This window comes from Prunus avium, chromosome 3, assembly GCF_965620075.1.
Source record: "Prunus avium chromosome 3, drPruAviu1.hap1.1, whole genome shotgun sequence".
Classification (NCBI taxonomy): Eukaryota; Viridiplantae; Streptophyta; class Magnoliopsida; order Rosales; family Rosaceae; genus Prunus; species Prunus avium.
The window spans coordinates 25,001,292-25,025,393 of NC_142286.1; the positions used below are offsets into that span (position 1 = coordinate 25,001,292).

Below are 24,102 nucleotides of genomic sequence, written 5' to 3' on the forward strand. Positions count from 1 at the left end.
GGAAGTTGAAGACCACATGCACTTGAAGCGCGTGGAGTAAATTCCTTAATGAGGGTGACAAAAGTTGATGCCACGTGATAGGAGCGTGGTACACGCGCTTCTCATGGTGTGTAAATGTTAAAGTGCTGGGATTTACATGTCCAAAGCAAGAGCACCTTCAATGTACACACACTAATAATAATGAGCTTTCTCTTTTTTTCCTTCTTTTATTTTATTTTAGGGGGAAATTACAAAAATCATACCCAATCTTTAAAGACTCATTTGACTGGTACCCTAACTTAATAAAACCTTTCAAAAGACACCCTCTGTTAATAAAGACCATTAAAAATTCTGTTAATTGCTGATGTGGCAAAAGTGAATCCCATTTTTTAGGCTTACGTAACATTCAAGTAGTCTAAAAATTAATTAAAAACTTCTTTATTTTTTTAAATTAATTAAAAAGTTTAAAATCGAACCCCTCATTCCCAACCTCGCCTAAGACCCACCTTCCCCACTCCCTCCACTGTCACCCAAACCCAGCCACCCCCCATCTCATCTCCACTGTGACCCAAACTCAACCACCCCCACCGCTCTCCTTTGCTTACACCACCATCACCTCCTTCCTCTCTTTAGCTCTGTCTCTGCCTCCATTTCTCTTTGTCTCTCTCTCCCTCCCCACACCAAACCTTATCAAGACACCCAAAACCCGATTACGTGGCTTCAACTGTGCCTTCCAAGTCTCTTGTCCACCAAACCCATATGAGGAAGAGGTGATACGGTACAATATCTGATTTTTAAGATACTACTAGCCTCTTTGGGAGAATTTGGAGAAGAAATCACGGGTTTATACAACTCTAGGGTGGAGTTCGAAATTGGGGGAATCTAGAGTAGAAGATTAGGGTTTATGAATCTCTAAGTGGAGTTTGGATTTGGGAAAAGGGAAAGAGGGGCGTTGGACTTTAAGGCTAGAAAGTGCAAAGATGGTGGTGCGTAGAGAATCTGGAGGTTGTCAACCCATATGTAAGTGGACCTATTCTCACTCGTTTTTCTTGTTGTTGGCATGTGCATTGAACTGTTGTTAGAGTTTTTTTTTTGTTTTTTTTGTATACTTTTTTACTCTGTGCTGGTCCTTGTGTGGTACTTGTTTTGTCTTTGTTATGTTTGTCGGTTTGTTAAGTGAATCTTCCTCTTACACAGATAAAGATGCTAACGAGGTTGTTACATTTAAGTTTTTCCATGGAGGTAAACTAGTTAAAAATAGAAGGGACAATGAATGGTCTTATTTGGGTGGTGAAGTCAGTTGGTTTGATTATTGTGAGGTTGACTATATGTCCATGTTAGAGCTATTTGGAAGGGCTAAAGATTTGGGATATGACGATGGGTATGATGTGAGTTTTTATGGTGAAGAGTTTGGAATTGGTATACTCATTCAAATAGTATCAGATAGTACGCTTTTAGCTTGTATGAGCACGGTATCTAAAAACAATAGCAGGGTGATAGTTTTGTACTTGAAAGCAGTGAGCCTGACTTCAAGCCAAGTGGGGAATGATAGCAGTTATCCAGAATATTCTTGTTTTGAGGATGATGATAGCAGTGATCCAGACTTTGAAGACAGTGACTATGCACAGAGTGATGAAGAAATTGACTTATTGAAGAAGGATGATAAGTGGTTTGAAGGTTATGTGGATCATAGTTGTACTGACAATGATCCTAATGCAGAGGAAAATGATGAGTCAGCCAGTGGAGAAGAGTCACCTACACTTACCTGCCTAAGTAGCTCTTCAAGTGAAGATGAAGCACTAGGTGAACTAAGAAGGAGGAAGAATAGAATGCCAAAAGGTGAAGATTTCAGACTTGAAATTGATATGGCAAACCCAGGTTTCAAAGTGGGTTTAGAGTTTGCAACTGTTGAGATGTTTAGAAAAGCTGTGAGGATATACTCCATTGATTGTGGAAGGGAGTTGATATTTATGAATAATGACCATAACAAAATAAGAGTAATATGTTAAGAAGGCTATCCTTTTGTTATCCATGCTTCAAGTGTTAGTGGTAGCACTTACTTGCAGGTGAAAACCTTTAATCCTACACATGTTTGTAGTAAGAGGAGTAAAAATATACTTGCCACTATTAGCTGGTTGGCTAAAAGATATTCTGGGCAGTTAAGGCTCAATCCAAATTGGACTGCTTAGCAAGTTCACCAAGACTATGGTTACAAACCATCTAGAGCAAGAGCCATGGCAGTTGACATTGTAGAGGGGTCTTACAGTAAACAATATGAAGTGTTGTGGGATTATTGTAATGAGTTAAGAACGAGAAATGTGGGAAGTACAGTTATCATTAAATTTGAAATGGAAGGTGATAGGCCACGATTTCAGAGGATTTACATCTGTCTTGCATCCTACAAGAGGGGTTTTTAGATGGTTGTAGGCCTGTGGTTTGCTTGGATGGGTGTCATGCTAAAGGGCCTCACCTTTGGGCAAGTGCTTTCTGCAATGGGAGTTGATGCAAACAACGGAATGTTTCCACTTGCCTATGCATATGTAGAGATTGAGAGTAATTCAACGTGGCTGTGGTTTTTAGAATTATTGAGTGGTGATCTGAATATTAGGAATAGCCATGGTTATGTATTTATGATTGAAAGCAAAAAGGTTTAATAGGTGCTGTGGATGCTCTATTCCCTCATGTAGAGCACAGACATTATTTGAAAGATCTGTATGGAAACTTGTATTTGGAGCATAGAGGTCTTACTTTGAAACATCAAATGGAAGCAATTGCTAGGGCCACAACAGTGCCATGGTTTGATGCAAAGATGAGAAAGATGTTGGAGTTGTCTAAACCCGCACATGATTGGCCTGCAGAGAAATATCCTAGCCATTGGAGTAAGGCATATTTCAAGAGTGATTCCAAGTGTGACATGCTTATGAACAACCTATGTGAGGCATTCAACCGTAGCATAATGGATGCCAGAGACAAGCCTGTTTTGACTATGCTAGAAAGAATTTAGTTGTATATAATGTTGTTGATGGCTAGAAGAAGGGTTTTATGTGAGAAATGGCATGGACAAGTTGGGTCAAGAATTAGAAAGATATTAGAGAAAAACAAAGGAAAAGCTCAGTGGTGCATTCCTAAGGCTGCTGGACAAAATAGGTTTGAAGTAATGCACCATAGTGGCTGCAACTTTGCTGTTGATTTGAATGCCCACTCTTGTTCATGCCATGCCTGGGATTTGAATGGAATACCATGTTTGCATTCTTGTGCTGCAATAAGCTGGTTTCATGGGAATCCAGAGGACTTTTGTGATGCAATGTACAAGAAAGAGGCTTTTTGAGAGCCTATGAACCAATGATTATGCCTATGACTAGCCAAGATCAGTGGATGAAGATTAATTTACCTTCATTACTCCCTCCAAAATAGCACAAGCAGCTTGGTAGGCCTAAGAAGACAAGGAAACAAGCTTTTGATGAGCCTAAACAACCTGCTAATCCATATAAGCTTCCTAGGTATGGCATCCCTTTAAAGTGTGGCAATTATGGTGGAGAAGGGCATAATCGAATTAGTTGTAAGCAAGGTCTAAAATATCGATGATATCGGAAATATCGGTACTCCAAAAACACGGAAATTTTGATGGAAATATCAGGATATTATCAATATCGATAAAAATTGAATAAAAACCACGAAAATTGTAAGAAAAACTTGGAAATTTTTATTGAAACTTTGGAGAATGTTTATTTAGTCAATTATCTATTAGTTTATCACAAAAAATTAGAACGAAATGCATTGCATGATGAATTTAACTGATTTAAGTTGATTATACAACGAGCTGGCAAACACTGTGAGTGTAGAAAATATGTAGTAATTAATGAAAAAAGATTAAACACACCATAATCATTTATATATAATGATTTACTACAATATTTTACACTTTATACATTGCATAATACATGAGTGACTTAGTATCACATAGAGTTCATATGAGGTTCAAAGATTCATTCTTGTGTGAAAATTTGATTCTTGCAAAAAGAATTCAAAACAAAACAGCATAAATATAAATATTTTAGCATATTATCACAAAAACATAAGTCATATGGTGGTTAAGGTGTTGGAGGAGTAAAATGGGAGGGGTTTCCCTTTGTGTTTTTTTTCTCCTTGTTTTTCCCTATCTTTTTCCTATTTTTTTCCTTTACATCGACATTTTTGATATTTTAGCGATATTACTCCGATATTTTGACAAAATATTGCTGAAGAGTGAGCGAAATTATTGACATCGATATTTTTCGATATTATTGTTGATATTGTCGATATTTATACGATATGTACATGGATATGTTCCGAAATATCCGTGATTTGAAAAAACCGAAATATTATCAATATTTCGTCGATATTATCGATATTTCATACTATGGTTGTAAGGTATGTGTCATTATCCAAAATTGCTTTACATTTAAATCTATTTGATATGGTTTCTGACTTGATGACTTTGCTTATTAGGAACCTAGAAATCCCAACATAAAGCCTACTAGGAAGAGGAAAGTTGCCAAGGAAAAACTTCCATTAAGTGCCACGGTTTGAACTATGTATTCACCATTCAAATTTTCATATCATGCCTATCTAATTATTTTTTGTTTTAGGTAAGAAGGAGAGATGGTGGAGAGCAAGTAGCAGACAACAAAGTATGCAACCAAGGTAAAGGAAACAAGCAAGTGGTTCCCAAGGGCCTTCTCAATCCCAGGCATCTGAAGTAGCCCAGGCTTCTCAATCCCAACCATCTCAAGCATTATTATTTGCTTCTCAATCCCAACAATCTGAAGCAGCTTAGGCTTCTCAAACATGTGATTCATCTCAATCTGCCAAACTATCTCGAGTACAACAACGTAGGAGGAGGATGAAAGATCAACATAGGAGCCATTTTGTCAAAGATCCTTTTTTTCATCCTTAGATGTGATGATGTTGAACTTTTGCAACCTGTTTTTGAATTAGGATGAACTCTTTTTGAATTATGGTTTCATGGAAGAATGGTTTGAATGTTATGGAATTATAGATTCTGCAATTGGTTAGTTTTGTAAGGCTTTAATGGTTTGATTATGGTTGCGATTGGGTTGTTGGTTTGTGGGATTATAGATGTCTGTGATGGTTGGTTTTATTAGGCTTTCATGTCTGTCAAGGTTTTTGAGTTAGGTACTTAGATGTAATTGACCATTTGATATGTAATGTCATGGTTGGAACCTGTTTTTGGTGTTGTGCTTATATTGATCAGGTATTGGGATGTAACCATTTGATATGGCATGAACAAGATATGCTTATGAGCAACTTGTTTTTGTAATCTATTTTTGGTATCCAATGAACAAGATATGGTTGTAACCTATTAATGGTTTCCATTCATATCACAGTACAACGAAAACTCTAAACTCTAAATAAATTACAATGAACTATTGCTTACTGATAAAACTCAAAACAAATTACATTGTTTTCCCACCAAATTACATTACATTACACCTTTTGAACTACTGCTATTAGTCTACTCGTCTCAAATTACATTGATTATTGAACTACTGCTATTGGTCTCAAGTAGCCTAGGCTTCTCAATCACATTACACCCACCAAATTACAAAACATATTACTCTTAATTCCTCCTAATTCATCTTCATGGCAAACACCACCAACCAGGAAAGCCACATAGCAGCCCACAATATTTTTGACTTTGCTCGAATCTTTGCATTTTCCTTTTCCACCCTATCAATCTTCCTCAGCAAACCAGGTATCAAAGACTTTGAACGCTCACACATTTCTGCATCAAACCATTGAAAAAACCTACATCCTTTTTCACCACTTCCCTGAATCAACCAAGAACAATGACTGAAAATTTGATCAATTTTATCAATGACTGAAAATTTGATCTATAATAACTCTATCAATTTGTGATGCCCAAAACAATGACTGAAAATTTGATCTTAAACATTCTTACCTTTGACTTTGGGCAGACTAGAAATCTTCGCCCTGGGTTTGAAGTGGTCCACAAAGTCTGCATCCGTGCTAACTTCCCACAATGACACCATTGGGCATGCCTTGCTTCTCCTGTTTCCATCTCTTCTTCAATTCAGTTAGTATTCACACAGAGAAGAACCAGCTGAACCTCCAAATCTGAAATCCCCCTTCCCCCCTTTCTCCCAAATCGTGCGACCCCCTTCCCTCTTTCCCAAATCTGAACTCCACTAAGAGATTCATAAACCCTAATCTTCTACTCCAGATTCTCCCAATTTCGAACTCCACTTCAGAGTTGTATAAACCCGTGATTTCTTCTCCAAATTCTCCCAAAATCCGAACCCCATCTCAGATTTTCATAAGCCCTAGCCTTCTTCTCCAAATTTCCCCTTCTCACCCAAATACCTCCTTTTCTGAAACTTAATAACCCTAAAATCCAATGTTAAGCAATTGCAAAGAAGTGGGGCCCAAACGACATAACGAAACGTCTCTTAATACTGACGGAACGGGTAACGTGAGACCGTTTTTAAAAGTGTGGGGGTATTTTGAGACATTTTAAAGTATATGTGGTAATTTGAGACAACTTTGAAAGCACATGAGACATGTACATAAATAAGCTTTTAATTAATAATTTCAATTTTTAATGTTTGCATTAACCAATGGCATTTTTTGGTATTTTGAATGTTTTATCATTCTCTGCCTTTTGCTTTATATATACTAGCCTCTCCGCACGCGCTTCTGTGCCTGTGAGAATCTTTTTTTATAAAAATTTTAAATTTATTTTTGAATTAAAAAATATAATGGGTAGTTGTGTTCCATAAAAATAGAATCCATTATTTAATTTTTCTTTTAATTTTAATTGTTTTTAATATGAAAAAGTGTGAATTTACCATATTATCCTCATTGAATTAATAATTTCAGTTAAATCAAGGGTATTTTCTGGTATTTTGAATATTTTACCATTTTTTGTCTTTTACTTTATATATATAGATAAGATAAATATGCTGATGTGGGTTAATTAATATCATTAGATTAATCAAATGATCAAGATTTTAATAAATACACCGATGCTAAATGCAAAGTCTCGGGATCCTAAAAGTGCATAGGTCTAATTTAGTTCGAAAAGGGCACCGAACCAGACCGTGCCGACCCCTGGTTTCGAGCATAGTAAGGAAATTCCAATACCTGTGGCTTAGCCGCCAAAACCAAACGACCACTCACTCTTCCTCTCTGGCAACAAGAGGTGCTAGGTTCAGAACTTCAGAGCTCAAAACTACAACCTCTTTTGAATTTTCATCTTGGGAGGACTATTTTTTGTTTCGTATTAAATTTCTGATTGCTAATTTTCTCGTATGTAATTTGGTTTATCATTAATTGTTACTTTATTAAATCGTTTCTAGAGCTAAAGCGAGTGGAAGAGTGTTCTGATGGAGGCACTTTTAGGGTTTAAGGAAGAATCAACAGATTATGTCCAACTTGGGATATCAACGTCGTCATCATCATCCTACAGCTACAAATTAGTGCCGTGGTTGAGCTGGGACGAGTGGCTCTTCGTCGACGAATCTCTCTTTTCGAATTCACCTAATTCTGTGGCCTCCGCTTTAAGAAGAGTAAGAAAATCACAACTTTAGCACTATATCAGAAATTTCATGTTGTTGAATATGATTGTATCTTATTTATTTGTTGCTATAATTTGTAAACGGTGGAGGAAGTTATTTTATTAAAGTGGGTTCTGCTTTAAATTGAATTTTCTGGTGGTTTCTGGAAATGGTATATATGCATTTCATCTCTGACTACTTGTTTAAAGATATCAGCATGGAGAAGCAGAGGATGTCTTCCTGTTGTAATTGAAGTAACGTCATCGATTATTGAAATTCAGCAAAAAGATCCTCACTTTAGGTACCTTTTACTGCCAAATTCTCTGAGCATGTTTGGATAAACTTCTTATATCTTTCCTTTATTTTTTCCTCCCCGGTGAGGGGCAGGGGCAGGGGATAATGCCAAATGTTCTTTGCTTTGTGGTTCTTTTGTATTTTATTGTCATTTATTGCTTTAAATTCCAACCGAAGATAATGTAGTTGTCCTACTTTGGTAACAACTTCATGTATGTGTTTTGTGAATTATAGGAAGGACCAGTCAAATGATGCTTTGGATAATTGCAGAGGGGATCAATCAAGTGATGCTTCACTTTCAGACGAAATGCTGGCCATGTTATATTGTATGGCAATAATGAGGTGTGGCTCCTTTCTCGTTTTGGTTCTTAAATCTCTTCGTTCTTTTATCGACTCCCTTATCATATTGTGATATATGGATGTATATGCTTAGTATTACTACCGTTGTAACCACACTGCAATAATTTGTAGAAAAGGGTCCTTGATCAACTATAATGCTCAGTCAAAACACACACACACACACAGTCTCTCTGTTTCTGTCTGTCTGTCTGCCTATCTGTTTCTCCGTTTCTCTGTTTCTCTCTCTCTCTCTCTCTCTCTCTCTCTCTCTCTCTGTGTGGTAGTTTGGAGTGGGTTTGGATGGCTGATCAAGAGGTGGACTACTTGTAAGATGCATAGGGTAGTTGCATGATGTCCTGTATTTTGTGTTGTTGACCTGTTCACCAATATCAAAATTTTCTTTTTGACTGACTAAAATTTTTTAGGCCTTAGAAAGAGCTCCAGCAAGATATTAGGGAGGCATGATAGATGTATATGTTCTTAGTACTGGTAATTTGGAAGAAAATCCTTAAGCATCCAAAATTCTTGTCAGGAATTTTTCTTGATATGTGCATTCAGTGCTTAATATCTTCAATATAATATTTTTTCTTTTACATGTGTTCTTGTAACATGCAGAATTTATAAGTTTATGTCCTATCACATTACTGATATATGTAATATATCAATATAGTTTATTTGTGGTATGCCTCCTTTCAGGGTTTCACATGATTAGGCATACAACAGAGAAATTAAGTGTTTGTGATTCATTGGCCATACGAGAATTGTACTTCATATATAAATATATATATTTCTCTCAAAATTTTAGGGGAATGCTTAAGCTCATATTTATTTTTGCCTCCTGTTTATGTGCGTCACATGTACTGCTACATATTCACAATCATTGTCTTTTTTTATTAAGGCTTGTGAATGGTGTTGTTGAGAAGACACGGAAGAAAACAGAGGTTTCTATTGCTGTGGCTGCTGATGCAATTGGCATTCCCCGCACACTGATTGATATTCGTCATGGTGAGCAACTCGGACTTTTAATTTGTATATTTATCGTTTGTTCATTGGTTCAGTGGTTAAGCTTTTGGGCTTTCCCCTAGTCTAGACTACCAGCCATGTGGCCATGCCCAGTCGGCCGAAGAATACTCTCTGCTGGGCTTTGGGTATTCAAGTAATCTATGGAACACTTATGATACCCTGGATTGATCTTTTTTTTTTCTTTTTTTTTTTTTCACTTGGTTATTGCTTAATTTTTAGAGGGATCTCATCGTGAACTTCCCGCACTTGAGGTTGTACGTAGTGCTTCAGTTAAGGTATGCATCATGCTTGGTAATTCAAAATTAGTTCCATCAGATTCTTCTAATACTTACACTTTATGACTAGATTTTATGTCTAACGCATCTAGTTTATTAGATGATGAATAATTATAATAGGCTTCCTACTAAGACTTCGTCTGTGTTTGGGTCAACTGACTGTGGTGCTGCACAGAATGGTTGTTTTGTTGATAAGATTTCTGAGTTCTATTAAAAGTTGTTACAACTGGCTTTTGGTTTTCCATTTGACTGCAAGAGACTATTTATGGAAGATATAACGTATTCACTTATTTAACTTGTGGAAAATTCTAAACTATATAAGTCCCTAGTGTTATAAATATAATATAATAATAGAGTTTATTATCATCAACAATTTATTTGTTTGTGGAAGGGCAAATATTACCAAGTTTTTTTAAGGATAAAAGTGGCCCTCCACACTTATCTTAATCCTTTATGGTTTGGAACATGGGATAACTACTATGAAACTTGTCACTGTATGGAATAATTATATAATTATATTGAACATGGCTCAACTGCAAGTTCATGTTGATTCATTCTCCAGCTTCAACTAGCTTCTTATGTATATTTTGTTTTGCTTTAATTTAAGGCAATTTTTTTCTTCTCTTTTTCTTTATTTTTTGCTATACTTCAATGAATTATTTATTTCTCCCTGTTGTTGTGCGGCACAAACATGCATTTACCAATTATATTTGCAAGCAATGACTCAATTTAAATTTGGGAAGTTAAACTATATCCATGGTTGGTGTTTTTAGGCCCTTGATTGGTTGAAGTACTATTACTGGGAGCCTCAGAAGAAGGCAATTCCATTTCATGGCAATGAAACTGCTGGCATCAAAACTGAGATAAGGTTGAAATTCCATGAATTGGCCTTCTGCTTAAGAATTAAGAACACTCCTCACTTGCGTTCTTCAAAAGTCAAAGAAAAACGTGGTATGAAAATATTATTTCTTCACATTTGGTTGATTATAGTGCCTAAAATCTTGTGATCTATAAGATATAATACTTTCCAATGATTTTACATGTAGTGTGCAATACACCGTTGGATCTATGACAGAACTTTCATGTGAATTGCAGCCACATTTCGTAGGGATTGTACTGTGTCATAATCGAACAATGAAATATATGCTTGTTGGAAATTTCTGAAAATTTGATGTCTAGGATATATTTCTTTTGTATCTGGCATGAGAAATTTGACACCCTTTCTTTTGTCAAGGAATAATCTAGGACCGTTTATTCGGAGTTATTTTCTGCAGATGGAAAATCACTGCATATGAATGAATTAGGAAGCTATAATTTTCTATATGCTTAAATTCATGTTTAGAGTTTGTCCTTTTAGCTACCTTTTGGAGAACATTCTATTTTTTTTAATGGAATGGAAATAGAAATTATCATGGTATGTATTTCGGTCAGCAAACTATCTCGCAAACACATGGGAGAGTCAGAATTATGTTGTGTTCTAAGAAAAAGGCATTTACACAGCTAAGCTGCTGTAAAGAACTAATTGTCTACATATATCATGCATACAATGTATACTCTCTATTCAGACGTGTACATATATTTCATATGTCAAGTTTTAGATTTGATTTAACATATTTTCTTTAAAGGGTTCAGTGTTGGGAAATTGTGCCATGATGGCAGTTTTTTGGGTAATCTGGGGGAAAAGGAATAGGAGAATCTTTGAGGATGTGATTGGGGACGAGGTAGAGCAGCTCTGGGATTGTATCCGAGTCTGGGCATCACTTTGGGCGTCTGTTTCAGCAGAGTTTAGGGAGATTAGTTTTCAGCTTATCCATCTAGATTGGAAAGCCGTAGCTTTGTAGTGTGGAGTTTTTTACTTTTTTGTTTGTGTGGTGGCCTCCTTGGCCATCTTGTGTTCTGTTGATGTTTTGTTCTTTTTTGGAATGATATTGTCTCTTTTAAAAAAAAAAAATTCTTTGAAGTAATGCTGCACCTACAGATTTCTTTTTTTGGTTTTTATATTTGAAAGTGTTTTACTCTGTGATATGTGAAACCACTGGATTAGCATTTACTGGGCACTTGCTCCTGTAGGCATAAATGATAGGGAATTGGATAGGTACTAGTGATAGAACAGAGTACATATTGAGAATCTGTTAATAGTTTGAAAAAATAGAATTGCGTATCTGAACCTACTCCCCTCTTTCTTTTTGAAGTTGTGGATGATGTAATGCCCTTATTTAAAACTTTGTTTGATGTTCCCTCTTGGCTACCTTTTTTGTAATTAGTCATTGCAAGCATTGTGAAGGATTACTTATTATATCACATTAATGAGTTAAGAATTGGGCTCCTTTACTTTGCCTTCTGAATGTAGAGGACCTGGTCTTTCACTGTTACTGCCAATCATAATTAGAATGTTTGAAAGCATATATTAAAGAAAGTCACTCATCTTTAAAAATAGCTGTCAACATTTGAAAGACAAATGGGGAGGAGCCCAAGCTGTGCTCTAAAGTTTGAAGGATATGTTATTGCATGTCTTATTATTGATTAGAATGTTCAAAAACTGTTTCAGAGAAAGTCGCTTATTTTTATAGTATGCTCACGTTCATCTTAAGCATGACTAGATGTCCATTTGAAGGGCAAATAGAGAGGATCTCAATCTGTCAGCTAACTTTTCAATGATGTCTTTAAATACTTGGATGTTTTATATGTTAATTGAGGTACTTTCTTTTCAGGTTCTAAGAAAGACCTTACCAAGATATTGAAAAGCCTTGTAGGGTTGTATTCTGCCTTCTCCTCTGAAGTTGTTTCTGTACTGATGGAGTTCTTGTTGAAGGGTATAAATTCCTCAGATTCCTCGGAGCTTCCAGTAAACACCCAAAATAGCCCAAGCCTACATATTTCGTTGAATGAGTGGAAGCTTGTGATAACAAAATTTTCAAATAAGGAACCAGAGTTACTTCTGGCTCTTCTGAATGCAGTTCTTGATATGATTGAGACTCAGGAAGCAGTGATATATGAGACGGGTAATCACTGATAGAATTCATACTGAGAAGGAAAAGAGTATATTTCTATTACTATTGATGATGGGTTACAGTCAATGTATCAGTCAATAAAGACTACCGTTTTCTTTTCTATTTAACAATGGAGGTAAAAGGTGTATATATATACACAAGAGACTATACAGGAAACCCTAGGACAAGGACCCCTGATGATGACTCATCGGATAAGAATAAGGAATATGCTTGTCCTTGTGTTGAATATGCCTTTGTGACCGTTGGAGCATAGCAGCTGTCATAGCATGGGTGTGTTGACCATTTTCTGGTTTTTGCTGGGTGTGATGATCATTTTGATCAACCATAGAGTTATGGCTAATATCCCCCCGCAAGCTCAACTGCGGGTTTGGAGTAGTGAGCTTGGACTGAAAGTTTTTGAAAATGGCTTTAGGAAGGCTCTTTGTGAAGAGGTCTGCTAATTGAGCATGGGTGGAGATATGAGAGATAGAGATAATGTTGCTGGTAACAAGGTCACGGATGTAATGATAATCAATTTCGATGTGTTTGGTTCTTGCATGAAAGATGGGGTTCGAGGCTAGGGCAATGGCGCTGGTATTGTCACAGAGGATGAGAGGATGTTTATCTAGGTAAAAATGAATTTCTTTGAGGAGAGAGCAAATCCAAAAAATTTCAGTGGCTGTGTGAGCTAAGGAACGATATTCACTTTCAGTTGAAGATCTAGCGACAGAGGCTTGTTTCTTCGAGCTCCAAGACACCAAGTTTTGGCCAAAGAAGATACAATAGCCGGTGGTAGAGTGCCGGTCAATGGGACAACCAGCCCAGTCTGCGTCGGAATAGGCTGTAAGGTTGAGATTGCCTTTGCGAAGGAGCAAGCCATGAGCTGGTGTGCCTTTTAGATATCTCAAGATTCTCTTCACGGCTGACAAATGCGGAGTACGAGGAGTGTGCATATGCTGGCACACTTGATTGACTGAGAATGCAATTTCTGGCCTGGTCCATGTAAGATACTGTAAGGCACCAACGAGAGACCTATATGTGGTAGGATCAGAGAGGATTTCACCACTTGTATTGTCCAGTTTTTGAGAGGAAGAAGGTGTTGAGCATGGTTTGCAGTCCAACATGGAGAATCGAGTAAGGAGATCACATATGTACTTCTGTTGAGAAAGAAACATTGTATCGGCAGTGCGTTGAACCTGAATACCCAAAAAATAGTGCAAAGGACCTAGATTTTTCATTGAGAATTTGGCACTGAGCTGGGAGATGAGAGATTGGCAGGTGATAGAAGATGTGCCAGTGATGATTATGTCATCCACATAAACTAAAATAAACGTTAGACAATGATCAGCCTTAACAAAGAGAGATGGGTCTGCCTTAGAGGGAATAAAGCCAAGAGATAAAAGAGAGTGATATAATTCCTCATACCAGGCACGAGGGGCCTGTTTTAAGCCATATAGGGATTTGTTTAACTTACACACATATGAGGGATGAGAGGGGTGAACAAAACCTGGAGGTTGTTGCATATAAACATCCTCATGAAGGGTGCCGTGAAGGAATGCATTGGACACGTCAAGCTGAGTTATGGGCCAATCATGTTGCACAGCAAGGGATAGTAAGAGTCGAATGGTTGTTGGTTTTGCCACGGGACTGAAGGTTTCAGTGAAATCCAAGCCGGGCTGTTGGTGGAAACCTTTGGCAACAAGTCTAGCTTTAAATCTGTCAAGAGTGCCATCAGCCTTGTATTTTACTCGAAATACCCATTTGCAACCAATAACATTTTGTGTAGGACTTGGTGGGACAAGAGTCCATGTGTTGGTTGTGTGAAGAGCTGAGATTTCCTCCTGCATAGCTTGCAACCATTTGGAATTTTTGGAGGCTTGAGCAAATGTGGTGGGGGTAGGAATTGTGGGAATGGAGGCAAGAGCAGTGGGAAATGGGTGGTTTGTGGTGAAAACCCGAGGCTTTGTAATACCAGATTTTGAACGTGTTTGCATAGGATGAAGATTATGAGTGAGAGAAGGTGATGAAGGAGGAGGAGAAGGGACTGGGGTTGGGGCGGAAATGGTGAGTGGGATGGATAAAGAATGATCAATGGGGGGAGTGATATTTGTGGAAGAGGAAGGGAACAGGGGTGAAGGTAGGGGATTGGTAGTTGGGGATAAAGCTGGTGATGATATTGGGGAATTAGGTAGAGAGGAGGTAGGAGGCGTGGGGTCTGTTTGTAAAGGAGGTGGGGGTAAAGGTAAAATAGGGGTATAAAGAGGATATGAGGGAGTCAAAGGTGGGGCAGCTGTGGGTGGGGGTTGATGAAATGGAAATGAGTGTTCATCAAAAGTCACATGGCGAGAAGTGTAAATTCGTCCAGTCTTAATATCAAGACATCTGTATCCCTTGTGTTGAGTGCCATACCCAATGAAGACACAAGGATGACTGCGAAAAGCCAATTTGTGCTTTGAGTAAGGTCTCAACCAGGGATAACATGTGCACCCATAAGCTTTTAAAAATGTGTAATCTGGGGTACAATGAAATAATTGTTGTAGGGGAGAAATAAAGTGAAGAGCTCTATTCGGCATTCTATTAATTAGATAGACCGAGGTTTGAGCAATCTCAACCCAATAGTTTAATGGAAGATTAGATTGAGCAAACAAAGTTCTTGTGAGCTCAATGATGTGGCGATGTTTTCTCTCGGCTAAGCCATTTTGCTCAGGAGTGTGAGGACAGCAAAATTGTTGGGTTATACCATTAGCAGTGAGAAATTGTTGAAAGGCAAGGTTGGTGAATTCACCACCATTGTCACTCCTTAGAGTGCGAATTTTGTGGTCAAGTAATTTTTCAATGTGTATTTTGAATTGTTTAAAAGCAGTGAGAGCAGCAGATTTGGTGAGTAAAGGATAAAGCCAGCAATATTTAGAATAGTCATCAATAAAAATGATGTAATAACGAAAACCACAAAAAGATGGAGTAGGAGATGGTCCCCAAAGGTCTGTATGAATTAATTCCAGAGGAGAACGTGAAATACATGAGGGAGAAAGAAAAGGAAGCTTAGTTTGCTTTCCCAACGGACAAGAATTACAAAAAGATAGATCCTTAAATTTGCCTAAAACTGGAAGATTGTTTTTGGAGATGATTTGTTGTAGTATTTGAGCAGACGGATGACCAGTCCTTTGATGCCAGAGAGATGGAGAAGCAGTGATCATAAGACAGGAAGGTGATTTCTTTTGAGAAGAGAGGTGAATAGGATATAAGCCACCTTCAGTATGGCCCTGAAAAAGGATTTTGCCTGTGAGATTGTCCTTCACAAAACATGCAGAGGGAGTGAATATGAGATGGCAGTTATTGTCATTAACAAACTTGTGAACGGAGAGGAGATTATGAGTGGCATGCGGTGTGTGCAGAATGTCTTTGAGAGAAAACTTAGAGGAAGGAGAATAGAGAATGGAGTTACCAGAATGGTGTATGTCAAGAGTCTGTCCATTAGCCACCGTTACCTTTTCAGAACCAGCATAATCAGATGGCATTGAGATGGTAGATAAGTCATGAGTGATGTGATTTGTAGCTCCTGTATCAGCATACCATGTGGATGTATGGTGGGGATGACTTGAGGGATATGAGGTGTAAGAGGCAATGGGATTATGATGTGTGGGAGAATAAGAAGTGAGACGAGGGGAAGGGGCATGGCCTTGATATGAGTGGTTGTGACGGTTGCGGCAAGTAATAGCGGTATGACCGGGTTTGTTGCAAATTTGGCATTTGATGCGAGAGTTGACATAATTGGAGGGGCGGTATGGAGGGCGAAAAGAAGACGAGGATGAGGAGTTGTTGGAGGATTGGAAAGGTTTGTTTGAGGTTCTGTTGGTGGAGGAAGAGGGGCGAGAGTTATTGGAAAAGGGGAAAGCTTTATTGTTGGTTTGGGAGGAGGTGTGAAATGCATGAGATGAGGAGTCGCTGTTGAGAGAGGCACGCTGGGCAAGAGCCATTTCCTCACTAAGTAGGAGGCCATGGAGTTCTTCAGGGTCGACAGGGTCAGAACGAACTCTGATGGAGGTAGCAAAGGCATCATACTCAGCAGGGAGGCCATTGAGAACATGAGCAATGAAATCTGTAGGATCAAGAGGAGCACCAGCAGCAGAAAGAGAGTCAGCAGTGTGTTTGATAAGTTGAAGATAGTCCAGCATGGGTAGAGACCCCTTTTTGAGATTCTGAAGACGAGCTTTGAGCTGCAAAAGGTGGGATCTTGTGATGGCAGCAAACCTTTTTTCAAGAGTGAGCCAGAGATCTCTAGAGGTGGAGGAGCCGACTATATAGGGAAGGATGCTTTCAGAGAGTGAAGAGTGGATCCAGATCTTACAAGTCTGATCCTTTTTAAACCAGTAAAGAAAATCGGGATTAACAATGGTGTTAAGAGGGTTTTCGGGATTAGGGATGTATTGGGTTGGGCAGGAGTCAGTACCATTGATGAGACCAAGGAAATCAGAGGTTTGAAGAATAGGAAGGAAGAGTTCTTTCCACAAAAGATAGTTATCACGGGTTAGTTTAATAGGAAGAAGGCTAGAAACATGGTGGTTAGAGATGGGAGGGGTGTAGGTGTGTAGGGCAGGGTCAGAGGTGGGAAGAAGAGAATCAGAGAAAGGGTTAGTGAAAGGTGGGGTTGCCATGGCAGGAGACCAGAGAGGACAGCAAAGAAATTTTACCGTGTGGTGTTAATGGCTCATGATACCATGATAGAATTCATACTGAGAAGGAAAAGAGTATATTTCTATTACTATTGATGATGGGTTACAGTCAATGTATCAGTCAATAAAGACTACCGTTTTCTTTTCTATTTAACAATGGAGGTAAAAGGTGTATATATATACACAAGAGACTATACAGGAAACCCTAGGACAAGGACCCCTGATGATGACTCATCGGATAAGAATAAGGAATATGCTTGTCCTTGTGTTGAATATGCCTTTGTGACCGTTGGAGCATAGCAGCTGTCATAGCATGGGTGTGTTGACCATTTTCTGGTTTTTGCTGGGTGTGATGATCATTTTGATCAACCATAGAGTTATGGCTAATAATCACATGACCTGATTTTTCTTTGTATTAGTTGCTTGGTATTCAGATATATACTGGTAAAACTTATGGTGAGTCTGTGCATTTACTTGGTTTTAACTGGACTGCTTTTATAAATGGACACGGATCAGTGGTCTAGTCTGCAATAACGACCAGACAGTCTGATTTTCCGAGTTCAGAGAGTTTTGAGATATATTTCTTTTTTGCCTGTCCATATTGCATATTTCAATTCCTATATTTTATTTGGTTGCAACTAAAGTTTTTAGGTTACGAAGCTCTAAAGTAAAAGTTGCTGAATTAGGCCAAATAAAAATCAATATTGAGTTCTCCCTCTTGCTTTCGTGAATTTGTTTAGGTTGGGTTCGCACATCATCAGACCATAGGGCAGAAACACTCCAAGTTGAACACCTCTCTTCTCTGTTTAAGTGGCTTGTCGAAAATTTTGAAGGATTAAAGCCTCATGTTGAAAAAGATTCTGTAGCTGAGATCAAAGTTTCTTCAGGAGAAAAAACAATATCGAAAGCAATTCTGATGGAACTCCTGCGTAAATGTCTTGTTCTATCAGCCTCTGCTAATAACCAGCTCATGGATTCTGCCGTCCATCTTGCTCAACTGACAGGGGACAACTACCTATTGGGAAAACTGAAGAAACTCTCTTCATTAGTTTCATCAAATTCGGATGTTACTGAAGAAGGTGATTCTCTTAAACATTCAAATAATGTATTTAAGAAGCAAGACGAATCTATGAGTGAAGCAGCAAAGAAGCTGGAGATGATTAAACGTTGCAAAATAAAGAAAAAAGTAGTGAAGAGAACAGATGCTGATGCCGAAAATACTAACAGATGGGTTCTGGCAAAATCATGGAACCCGTGTCCAATTGGAATGTTGCCTCGAGCTGTTGGGTCTTCTGGTTGCCTTCCTGTTCTAGACTTAAATACTGTCCCAGAAAAGGTTTCTCAATTACTAGAAAGAAAAGAGAACTGGGAATTGAACCAGTGTAGTGGCAAGAGAGAAGCTAGTTCTGATTTGCACCTACTAGACAACCAATGTGTTAAGAAGTTGAGGGAAACAGAGGATGGCTGTATATCAGCAGTGAGCATGTTTCATGCATAGAAGATTTCAGTGGCCATCTCATGATAGACGGGATCTGGAAGAGAGTTGGGGAAGAAGAACTACTTGCCATCAAGTCTGCTTTAAGGATATTAATTTAGTCACTGATTTATTCAAAGCTAGGGTAGATGTGATTTTGGAAGCTTTTGTGACCATCTATGCTGGCTTGCAGTGTGAGCTTCAAATCTGAGTTACAGTGGTGATAAATAAGCCACTGAAGCAGTTTTGGTTTATATTTTTTGTAGTGCACATTGTGACTATCTGGCTTATAAAAGTTGTAACCAGAGTAACATTAGTGTTGTAGGGTGAGAGGTAGATCAATGCAGGAAAGCTGGTGGATTTTACTATTTTCCAGAAGTTAATCCACTTTTTGAAAATACCCTCTTGTATTGATTGAAAGAACTCAACTTATATGATGTATTGTGTTTTATACAACGAGAAGTTTATTGGAATTTATATCCTGGTTTCATGAAATAAATTGTAGTTGAAGATGACCTTTTAGTGTTTGGCAGGCTGCTAGATATCAGGACATGGATGACATTGTAAGCTTAGCATCTGCTGGTGTTTCGCTCGATTCTAAAGATTCTCATAGCTGAACAGGTTATAATTTTCGTTGTTTATATGAATTCATCCCCGTTTTACAGTTCGAGCTTTTTTTTTTTCTTTTGTTGATTCCCTCTCCTCTCATTATATCATACTTTTTCAATATTAATTCTTTAGCACATTTGACATGTGCTGAAAGTGGTTGATATTTTTCTTCTGGCTTATGGTTTTCTCCTCTCTTATTAAAATGTGAAATTTTCTATTACTGGTTAAGGAATTCATTTGGACTATTAAAGCAATTATAGATTACGCATGAGATGACACTTTGTTGTACCAAATTGTTCTCTCAACATGCATAGGTTTTATTTGTTTGCTGCTTTCTTGTGCATAATCACTTGCGAATTTGTTGAAACGCGGACTGCATCTCCTCAACCTCTTATAGTAGTTGGTCTCAATAAGGTATATACCAGGACAACCAGATAATAATTTGCCATGAATATTGCTTATTGAAAATCTGAAAGATATTTATTTGGTTGTCAAATTTGAAATTCAGTAGGTAAGGTCACTTTTATGTGGTCTCAGAAGTTAATGATATTTGATATTTGATCTGTGAAGCTTGTGAACGGAAGTAGATAGGTGTGGAGATGCAGGGTGATTTTGGAAGGATAGAGATCTGAAGAGATCTGTGATAAAACAGTCCACAACTGTAGTAAGTAGTATGGACTTGCAGTTCTATTTCCACATAACTGCTGCAGTTCCTAATAAAGCATATTTCCCAACGCTGCTTCTGACCAAAAAATAAGCACAAAAGCTGCTTCTGACCAAAAATTAAAAAATATATGCACAACAAATGCCTTAGGCAGATTTTTAACCAAAAAGAAACCTATACATATTTAAAGTAAAAAACAAATATAATTGCAAGAAACAAAACAAAAGTAAAATAAAAGGCACAGCTAAAGCTTCAACAAAATCAGAGCACCTCAGACAGAAAAGAAAAAAAACAAAGAAACCAGACTCGTCCTTTCTCATCTCTCTCGCCTCACCCATCCCCTCCCTGTCTTTGTAATTTTGCTTTTTGTTTTTCGCCTTGTTCTAGTTCAATTCTTTAGTAACTGGAGATGGGTATGCCAATCCCAACCTTGGAGGTAGACGACGACCCCATTCATCAAACTTATATTCTCTTCCCTCCCGCGCAGACTCTTTGGGGCATTTCAGCGAATACTTAGTAGGCACTTTGGGGTTGCCCATCAACCTTTCAAGGGGTCAAGGTTGAAGCTTTCAATGGAGAATTTTGCTGATGAAAGAGTTTCAACAGGTGGCTATGCCGCAGCCATTTCTTGGATACGCTCTTTGTTTCAAGCCCTGCGTCTTCATCTCTCGTGTCCTAAAATCTGGTGCGATAACATTAGTGACAGAATAACTATCACATTACAAAATTAAAATTGTGCACCTTGGATGAAACACAAAGCACTAAATAAAGTCTATTATAGAAGAACATACATAATTTTGTCTTATAGATTCACTGAAGTTGCAAACTTGTGATTATACTTTGTGAGTTTGCATCAAAATTAACTTATGTGCTTTTCAAAATAAAAGCACACATTATCAAGAAAGTTTGTAAAGAAGGAAAACTAAGACGCTTATGGCCATCCATGATATCATATGAAATTTAACAATCTTACTCAATTAATGATTCTTCTTAGCTTTCAAGTTTTATTGGCGTGAGAGCATTTGAGCACAAAACACGCACCCCTCAACAGCTCTCAGATATGTTCCACATTTCAACAGGCATGGCGGGAGGAAAGTAAAAGGCAAAAAGAGAGGAAGAGTAATGATTAGGAGGAGATGATGCTGCAAACAAGTTGAAATACCATGCTTAAAAATGTAGAAATACCATGCTCAAGGCCCACAAGGGTCATTTGACCCTTCTCAGCATTTTTGGTTTCCCAAGGTATCCCCGCGCGACTGCGGAGACTAAATCCCTCTATTCGCAAGTACTTGGGATCGAACCCAGGACCTCTTGTTTAAAGGATCCAAGCCCCTTCCACTTGGACCAACTCATGTTGGTCCCTTCTCAGTATTTTGAAAACCTTATATTTATGTATGTTATCCAAGTTGTTTTATAGCTATACTTATTGTTTACCCTTATCCAAGTTGTTTTATAGCTAGGCCCAAGATTGAATTTGATGGCCTTTAGGTATTTCACATTTACATACGTTAGCCATCCATGAGTTATGTTAGTGGATTACTTGTTTTTCATTCATGCGATCCAATAAATGAGATTAGAATTTATTGACTAATCCTCAATATAAAATATTTAATGGAGTATTTCCGTAAATAATACCATGCCATTTGATAAGAGAAAAAAAATTAAAACAATTGTTCGTAAATGTGGGTTAGGCCAATTGGCTAAGATAGTGTGCCCATCTTGCATTTGAGTTCGAACCTCCTCCCTCTACATTAAAATAATTTAGAACATCGTCCTCTTTTTTGTTGAGAAAAAATGGTATTTCATTAAACTGAAAGGAACCTTACATGGTAACAACTAGCATGTTAACGGTGGCCTCGTTAAAACCTTCACAGAGAAACAAAATCCCAGGGTTGGAAAGAGTACCACTCATGCTATTGACTAAACAGAAAAGTCAAACAACTTATATGAAACAAACCAACCTAAAACCCAACCACAAAACCCTTAAAACAACATCTCATCACTACGTAGGTACTGTTAAAGAAGTCCTCCTATGATCTAGAAAAAACATCATAGTTCTTTGTACATAGTCAAAAACGTACTATGGGTATCAGAATAGATCCAACCAATCACCCAACTGCAAAACCATTTAAACACATCCCATCACTACGCAGATATTGTCAAAGAAAGCCTCCTATGATCTAAAGAAAGCGTCATAGTTCTTCGTACAGAGTCAAAAACGTATTGTGAGCATCATAACAGATCTAGCCAAACACCAACCACCACCTCCAATTTTCTTGATCCAGAACCCCAGCTGACAAGCAAGGGAGACCAAGATTGGCCTCTTAGCCTGAAGAAAATTTGAAGAAAGATCTTCATAGTAGGAACGTTCATCAGTTGCCAAGCCCACAAACGTTCCATAGGAGAATTATTAGGGAGATCTTGGAGACCCCTCGAGGCTGGTCTCCTTCGCCTTGTCAACAAAATCCTCGATACAAAAACTATGCTTACCAGAAAAATCCATGCCACTAACAATCAGATGCCCAACACCAGTTTTCACACGCTTCTGATTCCTCCTTGGTGTCGTATACTTGTCATCCCCTTAAGCATAAGAGGTGGTGGCCATCGCCATAGCTTTAAGATGGAGACCTCTCACCAGCGACTAGCTCCTTGGGATCCCAGAAAGGAAGCCAACGCAGCCACCCCACGGAGAACAACCCAAAGAGACAATCATAGAAGACTGAGGGAGATGGTGCAGAGAATGAGTAAAGAAAACTTGAGAAACCTTAACCCTAGCCGTTAAGGCTCTCCTCGCTTGAACAAGAGAGCGACCTAGAACATTGTCCTTATTGAAAAGAAAAAGATAGAAAAATTATCCGATAATTAATAATTATCTCTATCAAATATTATATAAAAAATATATAGCTTTGGCACAACCCCACTTGCAAGTTGTAATAGTTACCTTCTTAGAATAATGCTAGGAATACCAAATTTGTGCACTATATTTGAGCCCCAATTGATGTGACAAATGACACATCATCAATTAATTACCAACATGTATTAATTACGGCATTTAATTTCTTTTAAAAAAAAGAAGCATAAATGTTAACTGAAATCCCAAAACTGGTCACCACCATATCCCCCAACCACAATTTTTTTAGTATATGTTCTTGTTACACCGCGTACAACCTACAACACCCCATCATCCCAGACAATTTAAGAGGTTGAATTGTATATGACAGATCTTTGGGCTATCAATTCTAATGGAGTATACCTTACAAGAAGAACATAAAAGCTTTTAGATTTGACAAGTTTGAAAAAATTTGTGATTTGGTGGTGAACCAGAATTGTTCATTTTTTATTTATTTAAAACTATACATAGTGCACAAGGAATATGTTTCTATTGGTCAAAATTTTATATAAAGAAAATATTTAGAAGATTTTATCGTTTACCAAAATCAAATGGGGAGCGAATGGATGGGAATTTTTTTTGTTTACAACACTTTTGTTGCTTGAACAAATCAATGAAGGTTGACTTGGGGTAGGCTGAGTTAATGGTAAAGGTGTAGAGGCGGTAGGACTGGTTGTGGTGGAATATGGTGGTGATTAAGTTTGAGACTTTGGATTAATAAACTTACATGGTTTTTAATTTTTCTTTTTAGAATAATACATGTTGGCAATTTTATTAAGTTAAAGTGATGATATGGCATGAGCCACATCATTTGGGACTCAAATTTGGTGCACAAATTTGATTTCCCTAGCGTTACGGTAAGAAAAGTGACTATGTTTATTTATTTTTATTTTTTAAAAGGGTTTATTAAGAAAGAAAAAAGAAAAGTGAGTACGCATGAGGAACTTTTCTTGATTTTCCATTTTATTTTCCATTTTATTTTCCATAACCTTCACACACAACTCTTAGAGCATATGCAATAGTTAAGATTAATGCAATTTTAGTTCATGGCAATACATGCAATTGCAATATAGGGTACTAAATGATGAACCCTCTATTGAATTGCAATAGGCTAACTATAGGACCCACATGCCAATAAAAAATAGAAAAAAAATACAACAATTAATACATTATACCGTTAATACAACAATTAATATATGTGAAGAGTGATTACTTGAACCCTTCTTTGCCTATATTTTTGAAAAAGAAAAATTCAAATATATAAGTTTGGCATGAAATTATTATTATTATTATTCAAATAAATTCAAAATTAGTC

General features: G+C 37.6%; 1 protein-coding gene, 1 long non-coding RNA gene and 1 pseudogene across 4 annotated transcripts; 1 reads left to right on the forward strand and 2 right to left on the reverse strand.

Annotated features, from left to right (window-relative positions):
- Nucleotides 1-7,047: 7,047 nt before the first annotated feature.
- Nucleotides 7,048-19,101, forward strand: LOC110766975 (uncharacterized; annotated as a pseudogene). The gene is made up of 8 exons (XR_015834488.1): nucleotides 7,048-7,568; nucleotides 7,766-7,857; nucleotides 8,085-8,192; nucleotides 9,088-9,194; nucleotides 9,432-9,487; nucleotides 10,261-10,438; nucleotides 12,199-12,489; nucleotides 17,891-19,101. The product of XR_015834488.1 is annotated as an uncharacterized LOC110766975 (transcript).
- On the reverse strand, nucleotides 15,598-17,375 carry LOC110761381 (retrovirus-related Pol polyprotein from transposon RE1). Of its 2 annotated transcripts, none has more exons than XM_021963846.2 (2): nucleotides 15,923-17,374; nucleotides 15,598-15,770 (listed from the first exon to the last, which is right to left on the reverse strand). In XM_021963846.2, the coding sequence occupies exons 1-2, from the start codon at nucleotides 17,130-17,132 to the stop codon at nucleotides 15,730-15,732; spliced, it is 1,251 nt and encodes a 416-aa protein (XP_021819538.1). In that variant the 5' UTR covers nucleotides 17,133-17,374; the 3' UTR covers nucleotides 15,598-15,729. The 2 variants fall into 2 exon arrangements, with proteins under 2 accessions (XP_021819538.1, XP_088106458.1); XM_088250332.1 differs by having other exon boundaries at nucleotides 15,601-15,740; nucleotides 15,923-17,375.
- Nucleotides 19,102-20,028: 927 nt separating the features above from the next.
- Nucleotides 20,029-21,220, reverse strand: LOC110766976 (uncharacterized). The gene is made up of 2 exons (XR_002528237.2): nucleotides 20,871-21,220; nucleotides 20,029-20,579 (listed from the first exon to the last, which is right to left on the reverse strand). It is a non-coding gene; the product is annotated as an uncharacterized LOC110766976 (long non-coding RNA).
- Nucleotides 21,221-24,102: the final 2,882 nt, after the last annotated feature.